We start from the raw sequence: 20,933 nt of genomic DNA, 5'->3' as shown, positions 1-20,933 counted from the left end.
ATTCTTATTCCAACAGGGTTTCTAATAACTATAATAAATATAAAAACATTTAAAGACGTCCTAAAAACGTCTTAAAGAGAACATCTTTAAAAACGTTTTAAAAAAGATGTCGTTTTTAATTTCTTTAACAATTGTTTTAAATTTTGTAATAAAGAACTTTCTAAAAATTTTAAAAGAGACGTTTTAATTATTTAAGTATTTTACGAGCATCCTAACATTCTCAAAAGTAGCCCAGAAGAAGTAGCTCATGTAGAAAAATTAAGATTATCCGTTGGAAACGGCCCGAATCGCTCCATTTTAGCCGGAATTTTGAAAAATTGTTAACAGGATCACATGATAAACAAAGCACGTACGAGAGTAGTGTCATTTTTTGGTCAGCTGTTGCAACATGATGAAACCACTAATAGTAAGTGCTAATGATAAGTGTACCGATGATAAATGCTCTTGTCATTCTTAAAATTCAGGATAAAATAAAGCATTTTTGGTCGTTAAGAAAGAAGATAGAATGAGTATGTCTGCTCTTTTCTAGCGTCCGAAGCTAGCCGAAGCGCGGAACTCACATATACGTGGTTTGCGGTACCTCTTCCATTCTTGCTGCTTGTGAGAAGAGTTTTCAAGACAAGTGGCACAAATGGTCTATGCTTTAAAAATATCTAATTTATACAGTGTTGTTGATATTATTTATCAATGTAAAAAGACTGAATAAAAAAAATGTATATCACGATCGACGATGAAGAGTTTGTGCCGAGACATTTTGCCATGTGCGAATTTTATGGCGTGGAAACATGTTTTTGTTGGAATGTTGACAAGCTCATCATTTTTCCCTATACGATGGACAGCTCAATGGCGCGAGATGTACAAATTCTGTCGACACCAGGTCCTGTCAAGAAAATGAAATTCTTTGACAATCGAGCCTTCTTGATTTGCATGCCGCAGGGAGCCTATAAATTGTCACGAAGTGGCGGATTTGCTCGTTTAAGTAAGAACGCTTTGGACATAGCTGCTGAATACTTTCAAGTTTTTACCGTCTTAATGAATGGCATCTATATCGACGACAAAAGTACCAAAGTTTCTAAGTTATTGTTTACCATCGATCCAAATGCGACTGAGGAGATATGCACCTTCCCTCTAATCTTAAAAGATACCGAGATGTGCTTTGTAAATTGTTTTACGGTTGGCTGGAAAACAGAGAAGAATCTGTGCATAATTGCACACAATAGAAGATTGTTTGTATTAAAGGAAGATACTGTACAATTGGTTTATACTAGTAATAATACTATTATGGAAATTATACCCATAAAACGGCATGACAAGACAGCAGGTCTATTGCTTATCACAGATATGGACAAGGTAATCTTGATACATGCTAAAGATAATAATCTAGTCTTCGAGAAGATACATTTGAAGAGAAAAATGAAAAGTATTTCTGCATTCTGCGCTGGCTTTAATCCACAAAATGAAAATGTTTTATGGATCCTGTACTGTGATCAATCCCAGATATATTATGTAAGAAAAGAACTCTTTACTGATGTAGTTCAAGAAACAAGAGGGAAGGAAAGGACATTTAGCTGTATACAGCGCTACAATTCAAATGTGATATTAGGTTTGTCACAAAAAGAGTTGGTTGAACTTTTTCTTGAAGAGTTCGAAAATTCTTTAGTAATTAATAATAATATTAACCTTGATACTAGCATGTTTAAAAAAACTGATTTTATTATGGAACAAGTTTGTGCAAAAGTAAAGGAATTAGATATACTTAATAAAAGGTTGCTGGATGAACAAGATAAACTAAGGAGAATAAATCTGTATGCTTCTAAACAAAAGTTTCAAGTAAAGCCTGAAATTGAGGTATCCAGATTGTGTAATAATAATTATCTTATTTTAAATATCTCTGAAAAATTACCTAAGAATAGTCATGTAGCACTTTCTTTTCATTCTAAAAATCACAATACGTTTTGCATGAAAAAAGTTACAGAAAAGATGTTTAATGTAAAAATGCCTATCAACAAAAAAATATTAAGCTCTTCCATTATCAACATAGATTTGATTACATTAATAAATGAATATCACCCATGGTGCCTTATACAAAACTTTATTAATTGTCCGTCACAAGATGTTAAGAAAAAAAGAACATCAAAGAAAGATAAAACTGCATTCATAAATGCTAAAATAGCAGTATTGCAAAATTTAATAACAGAAAAAAAAGACTTGAATATGACAAGATTAAATGAAATTAAGAAAATTATACGAGCAGAATTATAATTTTATAAGAAATAATAAAATTAAGAGTTATATGATATATTTAAATTTGTATTTAAAAGATGTTTTACTTATTTATCGTTTATATTGTTTGTTACGTATATAAGATACAAAAAATCTTTTATTTTCTATACTTCATTTTTTTTTTTTTTTTTTTTTTTTAGAATATAGATACATTGTACGTTTCTGTATATTTGAATAAATATTTTTCATTTTTATAAAAAAATGATTATATATACATTATATATCTATATATAATCGCATGATTATTGTACAAAATGGATACAGAAAGTTGATTACAGGAATTGTTAGATATTTTATCTTATAATTCTATCTAATAAAAATATTCGAAAAATGAAAAGGAGAACGAGTATTTTGTATGATAAATTATGATTAATATGAAATTTAATATACACATTGTATATAAAGACAATATAATCTACATATAAGAAAAAACATATTTATGATTAAGTGTCTATTTATATAAAACTTTGTCACATATTAGATTGGCTCTCTTTGTTATTCTCAAACTCTTAATTGTCGAAATTATAAAGAAAAAATGATATAAAAGTCGTTAAATCATTTGATCTTTCATTTCTTCGGAATACATTCTAGTTTTGATATAATTGTAATATATTATGTACATAAATGTAACTAATCTTTCATATCATATTAGTCAGTTGTAATAATTTTCATTTTATTTAAGAACAAGTCTAAGTATACTAAGCGAAGAGTAACAATCATAACATACTAAACATATGGCAGTAAATCTATAATTAATATCTAAAAATGACAGGCATGACAAATATTAATAAATATGGCGGAAATAAAAAAAAAACGCGTACACATTAACACGATTCTATATTCGCAATATCACGTACACTATGTAAATCATCTGTAAAAAAATGTCACGTTCATATTTATTTTTCACGCTGTAACTTTAACTTTTTATCTAACAGTTTGTTGTAATGTACCTTTATGTACCTAAGTTTATCATTCCGCAATAGAATGCTTTACGAATTTTAGATGTAACATATTTCTTCTCTACGTATATTTCTATTTAGATTTCGATAGTACAAAATATTAGCAATATTTATCGCAATTCTTTTCATATGAATTTTTCCTCTCTTGTAAGTACTTTGACCGAGCTATGACAACAGTGTCAGGTAACCATTTTCTAAATCGATATATAGACGATATATATCTACAAAATCCAAAATAAAATATTAAGCTTTTTCAATATTGTAAAGATGATTCATGATTAGTAGACACAGACTACGCAAAAACGTTTTAAGTTTATTTCTGCTCATGTTCTTTATATTTTCTGATTTGTTATTTTAATTATTTTTACTATGCGTTACACAGTCTGCTAATATAGAATCATCTCGTATATACATAGAAAAATTTGCTTTTCCGAGAAACGCTTTATACTGAATAATTACACATTATTACACATCGTTTTGATGTATCTAACATGTCAATCAATAAACAACAATGTAAATTATATAAATTGTACAACATTCGCATCGCTGAAATGATTCGTAAAACAAAATAACAGCTTGGGAAAATTAAATTCCCAAAGAAATGTTAACAATATTACAGAATGACAAGAGACTTTATACTATATAACTGTGGACACCTAAATCATTCCTAAAATTATAAAGTTAGGGCTAGACAATTGTACAATAGAAGGCAAATTTTATATATATTTTAAATTTCAAATACGCTAAACGCTCTAATAAGGTATGCTCTACTAGAAAAATCTTATTCTTAACATAACTTACAATCATTTTTCTTTAGCAAAAATTTAATCATCTTCACTTGTAACAATATGTTACTTTTATGTGATTACAGCAATTTAGCTAAAAATTAAGTACTTGATGCATAAAGCTTATTGAGCATTAACAGAAGAATAATTATATTTCCTTGCATAATTATATGCTTTTAGATTTTTAAATTATATTCTCTATTAATATTTTTGTAACACATTAAACTTGTGTAGCTAAATTAAGTACCGATATTAGAAGTAAAACTGACCGATTAAATTATCGCTAAGGAAAAATCAAATGCAAAGTAAATAAAAAATAAAATCTTACTCTGTATTAATCTTGACGATGTCGTAAGAAAAACAGTACATTTCTCTTTCACTCATTTAATTCTCTTTTATGAATGCAAGAAAAGTGATGTACGAGTGTATATGAGCTGCACCAGTTATGACAGGAATGTAACTATTTAACGTTTATGAAACCAAAGAAACTTCTGTTTCCGAAGTGAATAAAAACGAGACAGAAATCTGACCAATAAAATTGTTTTAAGCACACAACATTACTACCTATATAGACAATTTCTTAAGGCACGTAATAAAAGAGTACAAGTAATTATATTAATTATGTACCAAGCCTTTTTCTCGCTTCTACTCACTAATTGGGCCATCTCAGTCATCGATTATACAAGTTCAAATTCACATATAACCCAAGAAATGTAAGTAATCAAAATCTCTGTGTTCCTCAAAAAAATAACTGTTGAATGATGTACGTCAAATCTTTGTTAAATTTTTCATTTGTACTGTTTTCTAATAGATATATGTATATATAATAGTAATTCGATATCGCATGATTGATTTTATACACATTTTTGTTCTAACGAATCTTCATACTAAAATATATTCAAAATAATGTCAAGACATTATTACAGCGTATTTTCTATCACTTTTCTTCGAATTAGCTAAAAACTGTACCCGTAATGCTATTTGTTTTTACTCCTATTGAGATATATATAATCGTGGCACACAATATTATAATAGAATATATTATATAATCCTGAAATCTAGAAATATATAAAAAAAAGATATAAAAAAAGGTAGAGAAAGTCGTTGATATAAATATATATGGATATATATCGATATCAAATATATATATATATATTTACAAATATATATATATATATATATATATTTGCAACTGCAAAAATGGAAGCAGTTCTTCCTGCCTAAAGAAGAAAACTAACGCGTTACTAAAGCAATTCTCTTTATACGAGCGCATATACTTAGATAAGCTTTAAAGAGATAGAATAGTCTTTAATCATGAGTATATCTGAATTTTATCATTACTTACTTATTAAATGCTACTGATAATAATCGATTATGTATTCTTCTCTTCTTCACGTAAACTATCAATAATATGACTTTTGATATATCAGTGAAACAATTGAAATAGTAATTTACGGAAATCATAGTCGGGTACAGCCTCTAAGCCAATTGTTAAAAATATGAAGTATCTCTCATGATAAATATCTAAATAATTCGTGAAGTACCTAGTGCCACAGTAGCAAAATGTGTCATGCCAGCATGTTCCGCTCTGTGTTACTCGATGCTTTTAACGTTATTGATGTAGCCGACAGAACTGAATATCGTCGGCCATTCTGCAAGCGTTAAGAATGATCTTGCTTAGACAAGAGATTTGTTCGTTCCTCATCGTCGTTCACCTTCTTTGCGACAGACACACGTGCTACTTCTGACTGTCGGGCGAGGATATCTGCGTCCAATGTATTTAGCGAATCGCGTTTAGCCTGAGCTTCTCCTGGACTCGTTTGTACCTGAAGTGAACACACAACACGCCGTAAGTTATAATCGACCAAAATAATTTTAATATAATCTTGCCATTGAATCGAGAAGATGAAAAAAGATATAAAATGCGCACATACCTTTGTTGGTATTTTTATTTTTGCATCGTTTCGCGGCGAGATGAATTTCGAATTGGTGATCGGACTGGCGCTGACTGGCAACGGTGATGTCGGTGCCGTTACGCTGCGTACAGGCGAGTGAGTAACCGCGTCCTTCGCCTTTTCGTGTTCTGTAGTCTTGTCTGCGGAAAACACCGGAGATTCAGGTACACTGCGATCGTCCTCCTCCAGAGAATGCAGCAACTGTGGATCAATAAAAGTGTCTGTTATTCCTATTTCAGTTGGCATAAAACTTCGCGACACTTATAATCCATCTTAGAATTTAGATAATAAACTGCAACCTTTTCCACTTCATCATCAAACTGTTCTTGAGCATTAGGCAATGGATCTTTGTGGCTTCTTTCCAAAAGCGTAGCACGCTTGGCGGCGAGGTACAGAGACCTTTTGACTTTTACGTAGAATACTTCGGTCACCGCGCGCACCGTGTAATCCGGTATGAAAGTGTGACGCAACATAGAATCCAAATTAACAGATTGGATGCTTCCAACTGTCTGCGGATTCGCGTTCGTTGGCGATTCAGCTAGAAACAAAATACATTCTTTTCAAATGCTTAAAATTTTCTACATCAGGATATATTTCAATCTTACCCATTCCAATGTTAGCAGTGAGAGCTTGCGATCCGAAATATGTGAAGGGACCGCTTTCGAACATCATATTCTCTTTCCCCACCATCACTTCGACGCGACCCTCTAAAATTAACACGAAATAATCAACTGCTTTCCCTTGCTGGTAAATTATCGCGGCGGAATCGGCTTTAGCTTTCTCGCGCGACTTCACTTTAATGTGATAAATAATATCTTGCTTCAGTAAACGCCGCAGAATCGTCTCTGATATAATGTCTGGCTTAAAAGAGTCCACAGCTGGAAACGTAACATAATTCCAAATCAAACATTACAAACTATGTCCATGAACGTTGTACAAATTAATGAATATTTGTTCCTACTTGTTGATAAGTACTGGAACATTGCTAGCGTCAACTGTGGAGAGATATGAATTCGTTGATTTTCCTTCTTCTCCGCGAAAAGAGTAAAGTCCGTTGGCACTTTCACACGAACCTGCCTCTTACGTTTACTCCTGTTATCCGCTGTGAGAATTAATATTCACTGTTAAAAGCTTTACAAATTTCACGCGTCAACTCAAAAGAATCTTCAATTGCGAGGAAACTTTGCGGCAAGCAAAGTAACACAGCAAAATAAATAAGCGATAAAACAAAACCTACTAAACACATCTGTCTCATCAATAATCTCAGCCTGAATTAATTCTTCGATAACATCCTCCAATGTAACCAAACCAATCACCTCGTAAAACGGATCACCTTCACCTTCGTTGTTAACTCTCTGCACAAAAGCCATGTGGCCTTTATGTCCTAAAAACACACGCATTTATTTAAATTTGATTTTTCAGAAATTTACTCAAGAAGACGAGTTTAATTATATATCCATCGTTATGTACCTTCCTTAAATTGTTTAAACATTATATCCAATGTAACATCCTCAAAAATAAAGTTGCATGGATTTTGATAAAACTGGCATAGCGTCTTCAATGGCATGTTATCATCAGGATCGACAAATGCGAGATCTTTGATATATAGCAACGTTACTATATTCGTTCTTATACCTTCATATACCGGTATACGTGAAAAACCTATAAATAAAGCAGCCACATTAATCCAAGAAGCTTGGCATTACTCGATAAGATTAATATAAAAACCTATATTTGATCAATTTATGTAACTAGCGAGCCTTGATAAACTTAAATTCTTATCTAATGCGAGATTTATCTGTAATAAGTGCTTAATTAAGCTGATATCTACGAGAAACACGTCGACTGACACAGAGAAACAAACGAACGTCATTAAGGTTTACTGAAAATGCCGATCGTACCTGATTTCATAATCTCAGATACAGTTTCAAAGTCTAGAGTAGCATTATAGTTCAACATGTATACATCTTCAATTCTGGTCATTACATCCGCTACAGTCTTCTTCCGCAGTTCTAACGCTCCTGCAATTATATTTACTTCATCTTTCTCTAAATCGTTGTATTCGTTCGTTACCTAGAAAGGTTCCTGTATAGTATTAATATATCAATTTTAAGTGTTCATGCAAGTTTCAACGTTTCTTCTAGCATTTTTTTATGTACAAGATATTTGAATTTGTATATAAACATTACTGATCTCTCGTTGAACGATATAAAATTAGGTGATTAAATATTGAATGAAAATATTAAGATTGTTAAATATTGAAAGCTACCACAGAGCTACAAGTCTTTTTTTAAGATGTCACAAGACGTTCTAACTTAATATACTTTATTACTACTCAGTCATTCAATTTTTTACCTTGACCAGTTCTTTCAAGCGTTCTCTGTTATACACGTTTCCAATCTCTTCGCCGAGAATAACATCAAGAAGCTTGCTAATTGGATAACTTAATGGAAAAGTGATTAGCATTGTTATTTTCGTCAGATAAATAGTCTTTGCGCCGACACACAATCCGTGCCTGCTACAAATAGCCTGCAACATACGTATTACATATTTAAATTAGATCTTTGAACAAAGGAACGCAAAGAAAGTTTTCACATAATTTATATAGCAAACATACCTGTGGTGTAATTTCACCAAAAATGACAATAGCTACCGTCGAGCAGAGAACAGCGACGACTCCGGATGTCAATCCGTCCAACAATATCGTGAACAGAGAATTGACAAGAACATTAGAAAACAGAATCGAACACAAAAGATAATTTCCATGATTTCTTACTGGCTGAATAGTTCTCGCGTATTTTTTCTCCTATAATATACGAATAGTGCAACGTAAGTAAAAAAAAAACAAGGAAATAAAAATGCTGAAATGTGAAAACAAGTTTGCTTACTTTTTCCGTGCCGGTGTTGACGAGTATTTTTAATTCGGTCCTATCTATCGCCATTAAACCAAGATTGAGACCGGAGAAAAGGGCGGACAAACTGAGACAAACGAGAATAATGCAGATAGTAACCCAGAGCGGCAGCATTTTGTCGTACGTGCGGATCTGAAAGTCCTCAACTATAAATAATTGTTTCTACTGAATAACATACGTTAAACTTTAATCGCACAAATAGAACAAGTAGTACAGAGAAAGAGATGAGAGACAGAGAGAAAAGAAAGATATGCTTACAGCATTGTAAGGTTTAGTGCCTTGATGCTTAAACAGAATAATATCTTTCTCCAACTTTTCCTTTTCGTATTTCGGTCGTTTTGCGCATACATAGAACGGCTCGGTGCTCAGAGGAAGTTTTACGTGAATAATCGCTGTGGCGTCCTCTACTTTTTCCACCTTAACATTGGAGGAGTCTTTTGTAATTCTTTGTGTATTTCCTTCTCAATTAATTTGTACGAGCGATACTCACTTGAAACTCGTTACTTTTAATTTTGTCGCAAACGGCGCCTCTTTCCGCCTCTCCGTCGGTGAATGTAATCACCGTATCATCCGTGATACCAGTGCCGAATAATCGGATCACTGCTTTACTCCCGACGAGAATTTCGGGGATTCCGTCTTCGCCGTAAATGGGCTCCTTGTCGGCCATCTCTATGCGCAATCCTTTGATATGTATATCCATATAGTTTTGCGGAGTTTGAAGTAGAGGTAACTTCGGAGCTTCACTCCGTCGCGAACGAAAAGATTTTCTAGAAATAAAATTCGCAGTTCATACAGAAAATAAATAAAATTTAATTGTTCTTATTAATGCGCCGTCCTTATTGTTTTTACTATAATCGCGCTGTTTTAAATACGCATTTGTTCTACGAAAAAAATAGCGATCAATAAATTAATCCTAATGTCTGGCACGTAGAGCATTATCAAGATTCATTCTCGAGATATCAATATACCGTCAATCTATAGAATGAATCACGGAGTAGTGTGTAATGAGAACCGTTTCGTAAATAAGGCTATTGTCTCCGTATGTGATGTTTAGATAATGATATTTCAGATAAATATAAAAAATCATGTCACAAAATCGTCGATATGTATTTGTCTTACATAGATCGATTAATTTTTGTTGATACCAAATAAACTCATTTACAAAACATCGAGTGCAGAAATAAGATAAATCGTCTTATATTTAAAAGAAATTATTTTCCCATTAACAATCCACAAAATATGAAAAATTAAGCATTTAAAATCGGATGAGGAAATTGCTGAAGCCACATTTTTACAAATCGGAGTAACAAATCAAAGATCACTTAAATGTGATTTTTACAAAAAAAAACAGAGAAACAAATCTATGATACAATTTATTACACTGTACAACTGTAAAAATATGAATAAATCTTGCATGATCGCGTAAATGCCGCGCTGCGCGTGCGACGCGTTATCGGAAACAGCGAAATATATGGGTCGCACACTAACTCTATTTTTACTCATTAACGTGAGCCAAGTTTGACTATTGAATCAGTCGGCTGGACTGTTGCCAACGAGGGACGCTGGTCAATGGTTACATCTGGATAACATATACTTTATCGCGCGCATTTCGATGTTAGACGAATTCCTTCCTGCGAGTCCAAATATGCGCGTCTAAAGTTGCACATTCTTCGCCGGAGCGATAAAATACACCCTACGTTTTATCATTCTACGACATCGTCTTCTATTACCTAATCTGACACGTCTAGTCCTCCTCAATGTTGATGTCGAGTAAACACTCGTTGAAGGGAGAGCAGTTAAGCATGATTTATTGAAAACTAAACGATCTGCATGCCGCGCAAAGTCTTTCTCCTTCTCATAAATCAGTGCCGTAATATTCGTGGGAACGAAGATAATTCTGGCATGTGCTATGTATATCAGGAATGTAATGCAAATAACTTTTGTTTTTTCACGATAGGCGATCAAACAACAAATAATAAAAACTAAGTACAATAAAAGAATGGCTTCTTTCAACGCTAAAATAAAAAATATATACATTTTAATAGAAGTTTAAGAATATATTTTTTATGCTATTTTAAATATAATAATAAAATAATGTTATTTCACTATAGTTATATTTTAAGAAATTTACAACAAACGTCATGTGAGAATTGTATGTGGGGAAATAAAAATAATTAACAATTATTCAAAAATCTATTTATGAGAGAAAGAAAAATTGTAAATAGAACGTCAATCTTGTATGAAAAATAAAAGAAAACTACTATTTTAGAATAAAACATATATGATTACTTAATATGAACAATGTTCAATGCTATTTGAGCCATTAACCCAATACATCAAGCGTGTGTAATTGCCTTAACTTAATTACAAATCACATGAGTTTCTCAAGGTCTTTAACATCACTACTGAAATATTAATACCCAGCAAAATATTTATGCTTCTTCTGTTATGATTTTTAATTGTTAAATATGCGAATTTTAGAATCTGCTTTTAGATAACTATATTTAATATATGTTTTTAAATTTTCGTTTATTCTTTTATCGTATGCTTATCCGATGACTCAGAACAACTCATGACAAAACGGCACTAAAGTAAACCAAATTGAAAAATACGCAAGTTAACGGAAAACCAAGAGATCGACAGATTCGCACACAATGAAGAGGGGGAAGAAGAATCTATATATGGACAGAGGAAAATTGTCAAAACTTACCCCGCTCGGAATTTTATGGAAACGTAATCTCCGATATTGCTCCATTTCTCATCGCCACCAATACTGTTGTTTTTCAGACAAAAATAAATGGTAGTAACCTCCGCGTCGGGAAGTGTCCGAAATTTGTAGATCACGCGGTTGTTTGTCGGTGACATCCATACCGCGTCCAGAGTGTTGTTCGAATCCTCCGGGCAAAGTTGACTCGATGGCGACCATCGTAGCGCGAGATTGCGGCTGAGATCAGTGCCTAGGAACTCGACAAGGAAATGTTGATCACTGGAAAAGATGCCCAAAGGCAGTGCCGACAACGCGACGGTGTCCGCCGTTATCACGCGCGCCGATTGAACCGCGAACTGAACAATGCGCGGCAAAACGTCATCGTGACCGACAGCACCGTAATTCGTCGTCGTTGATGCGTTTACATTCGCTAGCTGGCCGACGAACACGGGAACAAGTAGTAAAAGAATCGTTGCCGGCACAAATTGCAAACAGCCGACATGTTGCGCCATCATACGACCACTGTGCTCTGCTGACAACTTAACCTCGGTGGACTCGCTAGTGTATTTATAATGCGCCACCGCGACTGCGCGCGCAAGTTATTTTTTGTTTTAACACCACCTACACTGTCATCAAACTTCTCAAAGGTGACCACTAGCACCTTCTAACTTATCCGCCCGCAACTTTGAACCCCAACTGAAGATAAATTACCATTCGTTAGTAAACAAAAAAACAGAGATTTACTTTATTTACATTTTACAGAGAGTGAATATAGCTCGATATTCATAATTACATATAACTTTTTGCTGGGTGTGACACAAAACTTGGAAAACTTTTTGCAGAATTGCAGAATGTAAAGTTTTATCTATTTTTTAATTTACTTCAAATTTATCTGCATTTACATCTTTACAATGCACTTTACATGTTTACAATTTATAGACATTTTATATGTTATACAATGTATTTTATTAATTTTCACAAAGTGATAGACATCTATGAGAGTTTAAGAAGAGGTTAACCGGTGAACGGAAATTCTGATGCCCATTTTGCGTGCTAAAATGTGTTTTAATTTAGATGAACGATAAGTTAAAAAAAAAAGTCACGCAAAGATGACGATTTCCTCTCCCCTGCTAAGTCAAGTGGACCCCCTTGTAGGGAGAATTACGGTGTATGAATCATCGTGTAAATTGCGCGCGCACGCATTTTACGTTTTCTACGCGTTGAAGAATTGCCAGAATGCATATACAATAATACACGCGTGAATGTCGCAGCGGCTGGTGATTTGCGGGGAAGCGTTCGTTTTTAATTGAAACGCGTCTGTCGTGCGGTCGCGCATATATTGCGCAACGCAAAACTCGCGCGTCCCGTTAGCCACGCGCGCGGAAACGGTGAGTTTTCTATAAATAGCGGTATATTTGCTGACGGTGATTGTTTTCTGATGTAAGATTATGCATAAAAGATATATAAATTGATGAGTGCTGAAACGGTTCCTTCATGAATCGAGTGATGTTGAGAATCCGCGTCACAGAGGAGTAGCGTGATTGAACGTGACTGAAAGATAGCGGTTGAGCGTGTATGATGAAATGCGATATTCACATCGTCACAATTGACTATAATATTCGGCTTCGGCGTAAGAGAGGCGAATTTATGATCTTTACGCGTAAAGTTTGGGAGTTTTGGGAGCAATTATAGTTGTGGAGGAGAAGAGAGGCTAGAAATAAGAATCCAGTGAGAAGGATCGCGGCTGTCCTTCGAGGAGGGGACTATTTTTAGCTGTAGTTCGGCATATACTCGCCAGCGACCCTTGTACCTCATTTCTGAAAGCGGCGAGATCTTTGGCCGATAACCTTTCACTGTTACTGCCTATGGCAAGACTGCAGAGTTAGTCCTCTAGGACTGCCGCAACTTCTGCGTGACATTTTATTTTAATTTATTCAATCCCTTGATGTGTTTCGTTGTTTTGACAGGAAAATGGAAGGTGAACAACGTCATTATGAGCTGCGCAGCAGGAGTAGATCACGCTCACATACTCCTATGGTCCCAAGCCATCCTTTAGTTGAACTAGAGGTAACAGAACATCATTATGATCTCAGAAACAAGAGCAGGGAGAGATCTCACACACCTGGAGAAGTCACCAGTAGCAGAAGATCTGGTTCTAGATCTTTGTAAGATCACTTGACTTAAGCTTAAGAGTGTTTGCTATTCCTGCAACAAATTTGAATGTGTTTTATGTTTATCATTTGTATTTCCTTTCAATAACCATAGAACTGGCACTAATGTTAAAATGCATGATAAGAGCATGGGAATAATAGAAGAGAGCAAGGAAGGATCTGTGACAGGAAGTATCACAGATAATCAAAGCACAAAGTCAGAAAGTTCTATCATAATCACAAAAAAACCAGAACGACGATCAGAGCGTCAGAGAGCTAAAAGACAAATATTTGCTAATGGTCAGAGTGAAAGCAAGGAGGACACGTTGGATCAAAGTGCTGAGAGAAAGAGCAAAAGTGTTACACCACGCAGAATACTTACCAGTGATTACTCGTCAGAAGAAGGAGAAAGAGAAGATCCTCCAAGTAGACCAGGATCTGCTTATGAGATTTACAAACAGGCCGGTGACTGGTGGAAGTATGTATATCCTTAATTTCAATCTGTGAACACACATTTTATTTTTAACAATCCAAGATTTTTTTTATTTACTTACTAAAATGTTAAGTAATTTTACTAGTGTATGAATTCCTCTATTTGTGGCTGCACATTTGATTATTTATTTTACTTCTTGAAATCGTAACTTTTCTGTTGGAAAGAAATGTTTGTAAACAGTAGCACATTTTGATTAGCATAAGTCACATAGTAAAGGTTGAGTTGTTGACACTGGTAACCATAAAATTATTCAAACGAGTCGAACAATTTAGAATAAAAATGTCATTTATGTGAATGATAATATTATTTGTAAATGTTTCAGCGTTTTTCCAAAGACAGATTATACGTATTCTCAAGCATCGAAATGTCGTTATGAGATAGCCCCTGGTGTATTAGCTATGCCTAATATGTCAAGGCGATCTCTACACGCGGATAACAATGGCAGCACTATACCTCAGGTCAGTTATCAAAAGTCAAGTGAAACTTCGCGAGGAACAACAGAAAGTGGAATCAGTGACATGGATACAGTTGATTTCAAAGAAACAGGCTCTTTAATTGATTCGGTAAGTATTTGCAATTTTTAATTAATGTGTCCTCATTTGTTTTGATATAACAGTTTTGTATATTTCTATCAAAAAACAATCTGTTTCTTTAATTTTACAGTTCGGCGACATGCCATGCTCGTATAAATCAAATTCTGCAGCAAAATCGACTGTTTATAAAAGAACACACATAGAGCAGTACACAAGTCATAAAGTAGTTTATTCAGACCCTGGATATTCTTCGGATTTTCAAACAAAGTATTTGATTTTTTTTATTAAAACGATACTTTTATTAAATAAAATATACAATATAATATTATCTTAACAGATATTTTTCATGGTGGACCCCTTCAAGAGTCACTGAGAAATATGCATCTCGCGCTGATTCTGATACTGAATTGGATGAGACCTTCACAGCATCAAAGTTATCATCAGTCCCGACTAACCGCAGATGGAAGATTGTGCAATGGTTTACTTATCTTACAACCTTTATTGCTATTTGGTTCCGGAAAACCATCGATTTCTTCAAGTTCAGAACAGATAGGAGAAGGCAATATTACAGTGCACAAGCTTATCAATATTATAATGGTATGATCAGCATTCTGTATAAATGCAAATGTATTTATAATGTCGCATCTAAGAATTATTCCAGCCTTAACATATTAATATTAATATTATATAATATTTCATTATTTGTTATTCAGAATCCGAATCCAAATGGAGCGCATTATGGCAAGCTTTGGATCGCTATACGCACAACACATATTTTTTCTTCGTCAGAATACTTGTACTTGATGCTTGGCTGCTAAGTCGATTTACCGGCGTTAGAAATCGATTGCGAGAAAATGGTCCGAAGATTCTTTGGATTACGCTTCTACCGTTACTTCTTTTGTTTGGTGAGTTTCATAATTTTATATTGTTTAAGGAATTTTTTTTTTTTTTCAAAGAAAAAAGAGACATCTCTGGACTTCTCATTTTTATTGACACTCCTCATCACTGAATTTTGATATCTAAACCGATCATCCAAGCACAGTCAGACCAATGTCTATCATGGGACCAGCACCAGAGAGGCACATAAACCTATTCTGGCCTTCGTCTTTTTTGTTTCAGGAGCTTATATCGCGCAAGAACATTTCTTTACCTGTGTGGACTATCTGCGCAGTGTCCAATATGGTGTCACTGAGACGACTTATCACATCTTTAATGATATTACCAACCTAACATCTTTTGTCTATGAGTCATTTACCAAATATTTTGCAAATTTTGCAAATTACTTTATGCACCTCTTATCCAGTGTGAACGTGTCTTTGCCTGAAATGCCTCCCATTGGGTGGAATATAAAGTAGTGATTAATTGAAAAATTGGCTTAAGATAACAGTAATCTTAAATATATAAGTCAGTTTAAATGGATGAAGGTGACATTCAACACTTATATTCTTTTACAAAATAAAACAATGAAAGAATAATATAATATATATATTTGTATGGAAAATTTCCATTAAATTGATTGTATCATAGAATTTACACCTATGATATAATTTTTATAAAAGAATATGATATATCTCTTTCATCCATTTATTCTGAAATTATTAATTTTGTGTGATATCGGTTTTGTTTTGCTCTATAACCAAGTCAGTATGTACTGTTATCGTAACGTTTATGCATATATATCGTTGCCTCATAATTACGAAAATTTCAATAATTCTATAAATAGAGAGTTATTGATTATAGAAAACATGCTTATTGCATAGTTTGCTATACAAAATATGGTGCTAATATTATATTTCAAAAGTTCTATTTCGTTCTTTCTCTGCATTTATTTTGTGTATCTGAATCGGGCAATGAAAGATATAGTATTTGTGGTACGTACTGACTGTCAGATAACGCTTTACTTATATTTTGTTATTACTAATAGACTAACGTTGCGTGGAGATATATATTTATCTATATTATGCTATATATACTACATAATTATATTTATATAGATTTGTGTTACATTTCAAGCTGCAGCTGGTCAACATCTAGTTCACATCACTTAGTCATTTTTTTCTGTTATGCTATAACTTATCATAATTATATTTCTTTTTGTTAATAATACATTTTTTTTGAATATTTAATTTTATAAATATATATGAATAATAATATATAACAATTCAATCATATTGTTGAATGAAATAAAATTTATCATTTTTCAATTAATCGCTACATATATTGCTTCTTTTCTCTTTGATATATATTAAGGGTGTAACAATATTATTTTGGTGTAATGGTTATCATCGTTAGATATATCTGTATTGTAAAAGCACGTTCATACTTAATAAAAAAATATATATATTTTTCTTGTGTACGACATTAGTAATTTTTTGAGCTCAGTCCGTTAGAGTGATATAGCGTCGTAGTGTCCCGACCAAATGTTTTATGATCCGATCTAAAAAGCGAAAGATAAAATATTGTTGATGGGAGAAGGATAGAGGGAGGATTGTTCTGCTAGGTGTTAAAAAGTTGGAGTGTGTTGTGCTTAAGAAACTTGGAATCGTGATCGCGCGATGTCATCGAAACGGTGAGTTTCTTCGTCTATCCTTCTCTCAGTTACCATATTGTATGATAGTTCCATTTCGACCAATTACACCATTGTAATTGGTATATGTGCCATAAAACATGTATCTATGATTGTAAATTGAATAATTGGACAATTATATGGCACACTAATTTCATGTTGGAACGCTGTAATTCAATACAGTAACAGGAGAAGGAGATGAATGTTTGAATTATTAGTTATTTATAAATAATATGGAATTCTCATTTCAGGTGCATGGTGTACAGCGCAATGCTTATCACTCCTTCCTGGCGTTAAAATCGTGTCAGATACAGCGACGGAGAAATTATTACCTCATGTACAACAATGGAACAGTTATAAAAGTGGAGGTGAAGAGAAGAAATTGACTTATAAAGAAGCACCAGAAGAGAATTTGGTTAATAAACCTGATTTGGTCGGGAGAATAGAAATACTCGAAAACGGACAAGCATATCAAATGGTATAAATCTAAATTTTTCTACGATTTTAATTCTTGCGTATTTTGTAATTACTAAATATTTTGCAGGAATATCTTATGAATATTACTCAAGCTCTGGAAGATCGTAAACAGAACGATGCTGATTTCCGAAGAGAGTATAATGTAAGTTTACGATTTTATCAACGTTTAAGAATTAAAAATAATTATAGAGAGTTCTCGAATTCTGTGATACTTTCAGGACAAAATTACTAATGTGGAAAGTAAATTGGATGTCACTGAAGTAACTAATATAATGTATAACGAGCTTAAAATTATCAAACATGAATTTGAAAAACTACGTGAACTCTATTCGGAATTAAAATCTTGTTGCAACAAAAATGCAATATCTGTCGCGAATCAGGATATAGAAAAGCACGTGGAAAGAATTTTGTTTAACTATCTCCCTCCTGGAATTTCAAAAGAAGATCTGGCGAAAATCAGTCGGAATTTACTCGCATCTTACAACAAAGAAGGTTCAAAAACGATCATCTACTTTTTAAACTTGTTTTCATCACATCATATTATTAATATTAAGAATTGTGAATATTTTTACAGCTCAAACTGTCTTTAATAACGACGTTAGCAGTGCTAACGTTCACGTCTCGGATGAGCACATGCGCAAAATAGTAAAGGAAGTTCTACGAATATATGACGCAGACAAAACGGGTCAAGTAGATTATGCTTTGGAGTCAGCAGGTATCGTATCGCACTAATAAATTAAAGATAACTGATAAACAAATAATTGCAATAAATCTATTGTGTTTGCACACAGGAGGTCAGATTATTAGCACGCGATGCACTCAAAAGTACGACATAAAGTCGAGGGCCTTCAGCTTATTCGGTTTCACGATGTATTACGAAAGTAATAATCCGCGGACGGTAATACAAGGGAACACAATACAACCTGGTATTTGCTGGGCCTTCCAAGATTTTCCTGGATATCTCCTGATACAATTGCGAAGCGTCGTTTACGTAACTGGCTTCACTTTGGAGCATGTTCCCAGATTAAATTTGCCGAATGAAAATATGTCGAGTGCGCCCAAGAGGTTCGATGTCTGGGTATGTAAAAATATTCCGTTTGTACATTTAAGTATTGTAATATTTCTTTTTCAATGCTTATGTATTCTAATAGGGATTTATAAGTGAAAATGATTCCAAGCCTGTGATGTTTGGTGACTACGAATTCACATATTCTGATGAGAGTTTGCAATATTTCCCAGTTCAGGTGAATATTTTATTTACTAATTCGAGCGATTTTCAATATTAATAAGTATTCGGTATTAGAATTATAGTATTAATATATAAATTTTTAATGATTTTGTAAATTCTAATTCTGAGAGCTCGATATCGTGGTTATTATTATTATACCTCAAATTTGTTATAATTGTTGATACTTTTACACCCAGAACACAGAGATCAACAAACCATACGAATACATCGAGTTGAGGATACACAGCAACCACGGACAACTGGATTACACGTGTTTATACAGATTCCGTGTTCACGGACGACCGATTTAGAAAACAATCGAATATCGCAAAGGTTCCTTTTTACAAAACGTTTACAGAGATCGTTCAAACAATAATGAGAACGAGCCAGGATTCTTCTCTGACATGTGCCTTTACAACTACCGTTATTAATAAGCACTACAATCGGTGCGATTTATCGTAGCATCTGTATTTATATTGTGAATATATTAACTATTTAATGTTTTTGTACTAAAAATTTCCACAAAGCAATACATATTCAAATACTTCATTTCCACGTCGATATTAATGCTTGGATGGTGGAAGTTGTTTCCGCCACTGTTGAAACGCGTTGAACGCTGTATATACATTAAATGATATTGGCAATTTGTCGAAAAAATAATGAAGGAAAAATTGCATGATTAATATCAGATCCAGGAAACAAATTCCTGGATTATTCATAAATGTCAATATATAATAGTGTTCTAAAATGCCATTTATATGCATAAATACCTTCACTATGGCCTTGTTATTGCAGTTACCTAAGTAAAGCACATTTAAAGAAAGAAAATGAACCAATCTCGTGTAGAAATATGAGAAATCGATCAAAAAAAGGGAGATAGTTCACAGGTAGAACAAAAAAATCACAAGGAAAACTTGCGTCTTGTAAGAAAAGTGAGAGATTACTTGGATTGTTATCCATCCATGTAAATGATGTATCTATGTTTGGCAGCACATCACAGAAGACTGACACTTCAAAAGTTACCCCAAAGTTGAGTGTGAGTCATGATATTTGTAATAGCGCGACAGTACAAATTGTAAGAAATCGTAACGATTAATTAATTCTAGTTAAGAAACAAAATTAATTTCTAGCCTTAAGTGTATCACACCGCGTGTGGTCTTCGCCGCAGAGGAAAACGCTTTTGTAAGTCCAACGATAAAAGCGCTAATATATTTCATGTACATATATTTCCGCATACTTTTCCGTTTAGTTACTTTTTGATAAGGTTTTACCGAGATATGTTTGTGTTTTCTTTTAGATCGCAACATGTGTGTTCTCGCTATCCAATTTTGCGATAAATACGCATAGTTTGCTTCATAGCGTGTACTTATTGTAAGGGTGGCGAGTCGAGGCGTCTTGGAAAACATTCTCGACCTTCGCCACGTATAAATGCAATCATCTTTATGTTTTTACCATTCTCAATATGTGTTAATAGAATTTTTATATTTGCAAATAAACATATTGCGTTTCATTCAAACACAGTATTTTTATTTTATTGTAAATTTAATCGCTTATTCTTATTGAATATCAAACTCATTTTTCGATCTAACTTTCCATTGTCACGCAGAAGCGTGAGATTCGTTTTTCCCGCGTCTCCGACAACAACATCCGATTTTGCCGAAAAATTCCAGTTTTAAAATCCCCGCTCGCGACATTATCGAACCGCGCACGTTGCAATCGTCGTTCCCATGCGGTGCAAGAACCTCCCGAATATGCGAATAGCTGTAAGCATCTAATTCGCGAACCGGACCGCAATCCGGTTTTCTCGAATTTCTCAGACGGACGAGAAAGGCCGGTTTCGCAGACGGTGCGGACGCTAAGAGACACGCGGAGGCTGACAAACGGA

At 33.7% G+C, this 20,933-nt stretch overlaps 3 protein-coding genes and 1 long non-coding RNA gene across 8 annotated transcripts; 2 read left to right on the top strand and 2 right to left on the bottom strand.

The window, feature by feature from the left end:
• The first annotated feature begins 82 nt into the window (after window positions 1-82).
• On the top strand, window positions 83-3,097 carry LOC105680095 (uncharacterized). The gene is made up of 2 exons (XM_012380532.2): window positions 83-406; window positions 530-3,097. The coding sequence occupies exon 2, from the start codon at window positions 712-714 to the stop codon at window positions 2,260-2,262; it is 1,551 nt and encodes a 516-aa protein (XP_012235955.2). The 5' UTR covers window positions 83-406; window positions 530-711; the 3' UTR covers window positions 2,263-3,097.
• uex (metal transporter uex) lies at window positions 2,932-12,159 on the bottom strand. 2 transcript variants are annotated; one of them, XM_012380554.2, is made up of 14 exons: window positions 11,605-12,159; window positions 9,385-9,661; window positions 9,153-9,311; window positions 8,871-9,026; window positions 8,600-8,788; window positions 8,338-8,511; window positions 7,884-8,055; window positions 7,453-7,644; window positions 7,220-7,366; window positions 6,944-7,084; window positions 6,588-6,860; window positions 6,282-6,538; window positions 5,962-6,183; window positions 2,932-5,853 (listed from the first exon to the last, which is right to left on the bottom strand). In XM_012380554.2, the coding sequence occupies exons 1-14, from the start codon at window positions 12,114-12,116 to the stop codon at window positions 5,689-5,691; spliced, it is 3,036 nt and encodes a 1,011-aa protein (XP_012235977.1). In that variant the 5' UTR covers window positions 12,117-12,159; the 3' UTR covers window positions 2,932-5,688. The 2 variants fall into 2 exon arrangements, with proteins under 2 accessions (XP_012235977.1, XP_012235978.1); XM_012380555.2 differs by having other exon boundaries at window positions 6,282-6,520.
• Window positions 12,132-20,564, top strand: LOC105680108 (klaroid protein-like). Of its 4 annotated transcripts, none has more exons than XM_067359970.1 (14): window positions 12,132-12,150; window positions 13,569-13,766; window positions 13,867-14,229; window positions 14,567-14,807; window positions 14,908-15,044; window positions 15,115-15,374; window positions 15,491-15,682; window positions 17,595-17,821; window positions 17,888-17,962; window positions 18,039-18,312; window positions 18,395-18,535; window positions 18,612-18,898; window positions 18,972-19,064; window positions 19,246-20,564. In XM_067359970.1, exons 2-14 carry the CDS (start codon window positions 13,573-13,575, stop codon window positions 19,357-19,359), a joined length of 2,598 nt encoding a protein of 865 aa, XP_067216071.1. In that variant the 5' UTR covers window positions 12,132-12,150; window positions 13,569-13,572; the 3' UTR covers window positions 19,360-20,564. The 4 variants fall into 4 exon arrangements, with proteins under 4 accessions (XP_067216071.1, XP_012235981.1, XP_012235979.1 ...); XM_012380558.2 differs by lacking the exon at window positions 12,132-12,150 and adding an exon at window positions 12,781-12,989; XM_012380556.2 differs by lacking the exon at window positions 12,132-12,150 and adding an exon at window positions 13,024-13,041.
• LOC137001684 (uncharacterized) lies at window positions 13,949-14,567 on the bottom strand. The gene is made up of 2 exons (XR_010891600.1): window positions 14,327-14,567; window positions 13,949-14,252 (listed from the first exon to the last, which is right to left on the bottom strand). It is a non-coding gene; the product is annotated as an uncharacterized lncRNA (long non-coding RNA).
• Window positions 20,565-20,933: the final 369 nt, after the last annotated feature.

The sequence above is a fragment of the Linepithema humile genome, chromosome 1 (assembly GCF_040581485.1).
Source record: "Linepithema humile isolate Giens D197 chromosome 1, Lhum_UNIL_v1.0, whole genome shotgun sequence".
Classification (NCBI taxonomy): domain Eukaryota; kingdom Metazoa; phylum Arthropoda; class Insecta; order Hymenoptera; family Formicidae; genus Linepithema; species Linepithema humile.
Note: the sequence above shows the minus strand (reverse complement) of the source record. Positions and strands in the feature narration are given on the sequence as shown.

Excerpts from the sequence above, each read along its gene's own strand:
- LOC105680108 (XM_012380556.2), top strand. Across the intron at positions 15,045-15,114 it reads TCTTCGGATTTTCAAACAAA|ATATTTTTCATGGTGGACCC; the intron begins GTATTTGATTTT and ends TTATCTTAACAG. Across the intron at positions 18,899-18,971 it reads CCAAGAGGTTCGATGTCTGG|GGATTTATAAGTGAAAATGA; the intron begins GTATGTAAAAAT and ends GTATTCTAATAG.
- uex (XM_012380554.2), bottom strand. The coding sequence starts at position 12,116 with ATGATGGCGCAACATGTCGGCTGTTTGCAATTTGTGCCGGCAACGATT. Across the intron at positions 8,056-8,337 it reads GCTTGAAAGAACTGGTCAAG|GTAACGAACGAATACAACGA; the intron begins GTAAAAAATTGA and ends GAACCTTTCTAG. Across the intron at positions 7,085-7,219 it reads TGATGAGACAGATGTGTTTA|CGGATAACAGGAGTAAACGT; the intron begins GTAGGTTTTGTT and ends TAATTCTCACAG.
- LOC105680095 (XM_012380532.2), top strand. The coding sequence starts at position 712 with ATGTATATCACGATCGACGATGAAGAGTTTGTGCCGAGACATTTTGCC.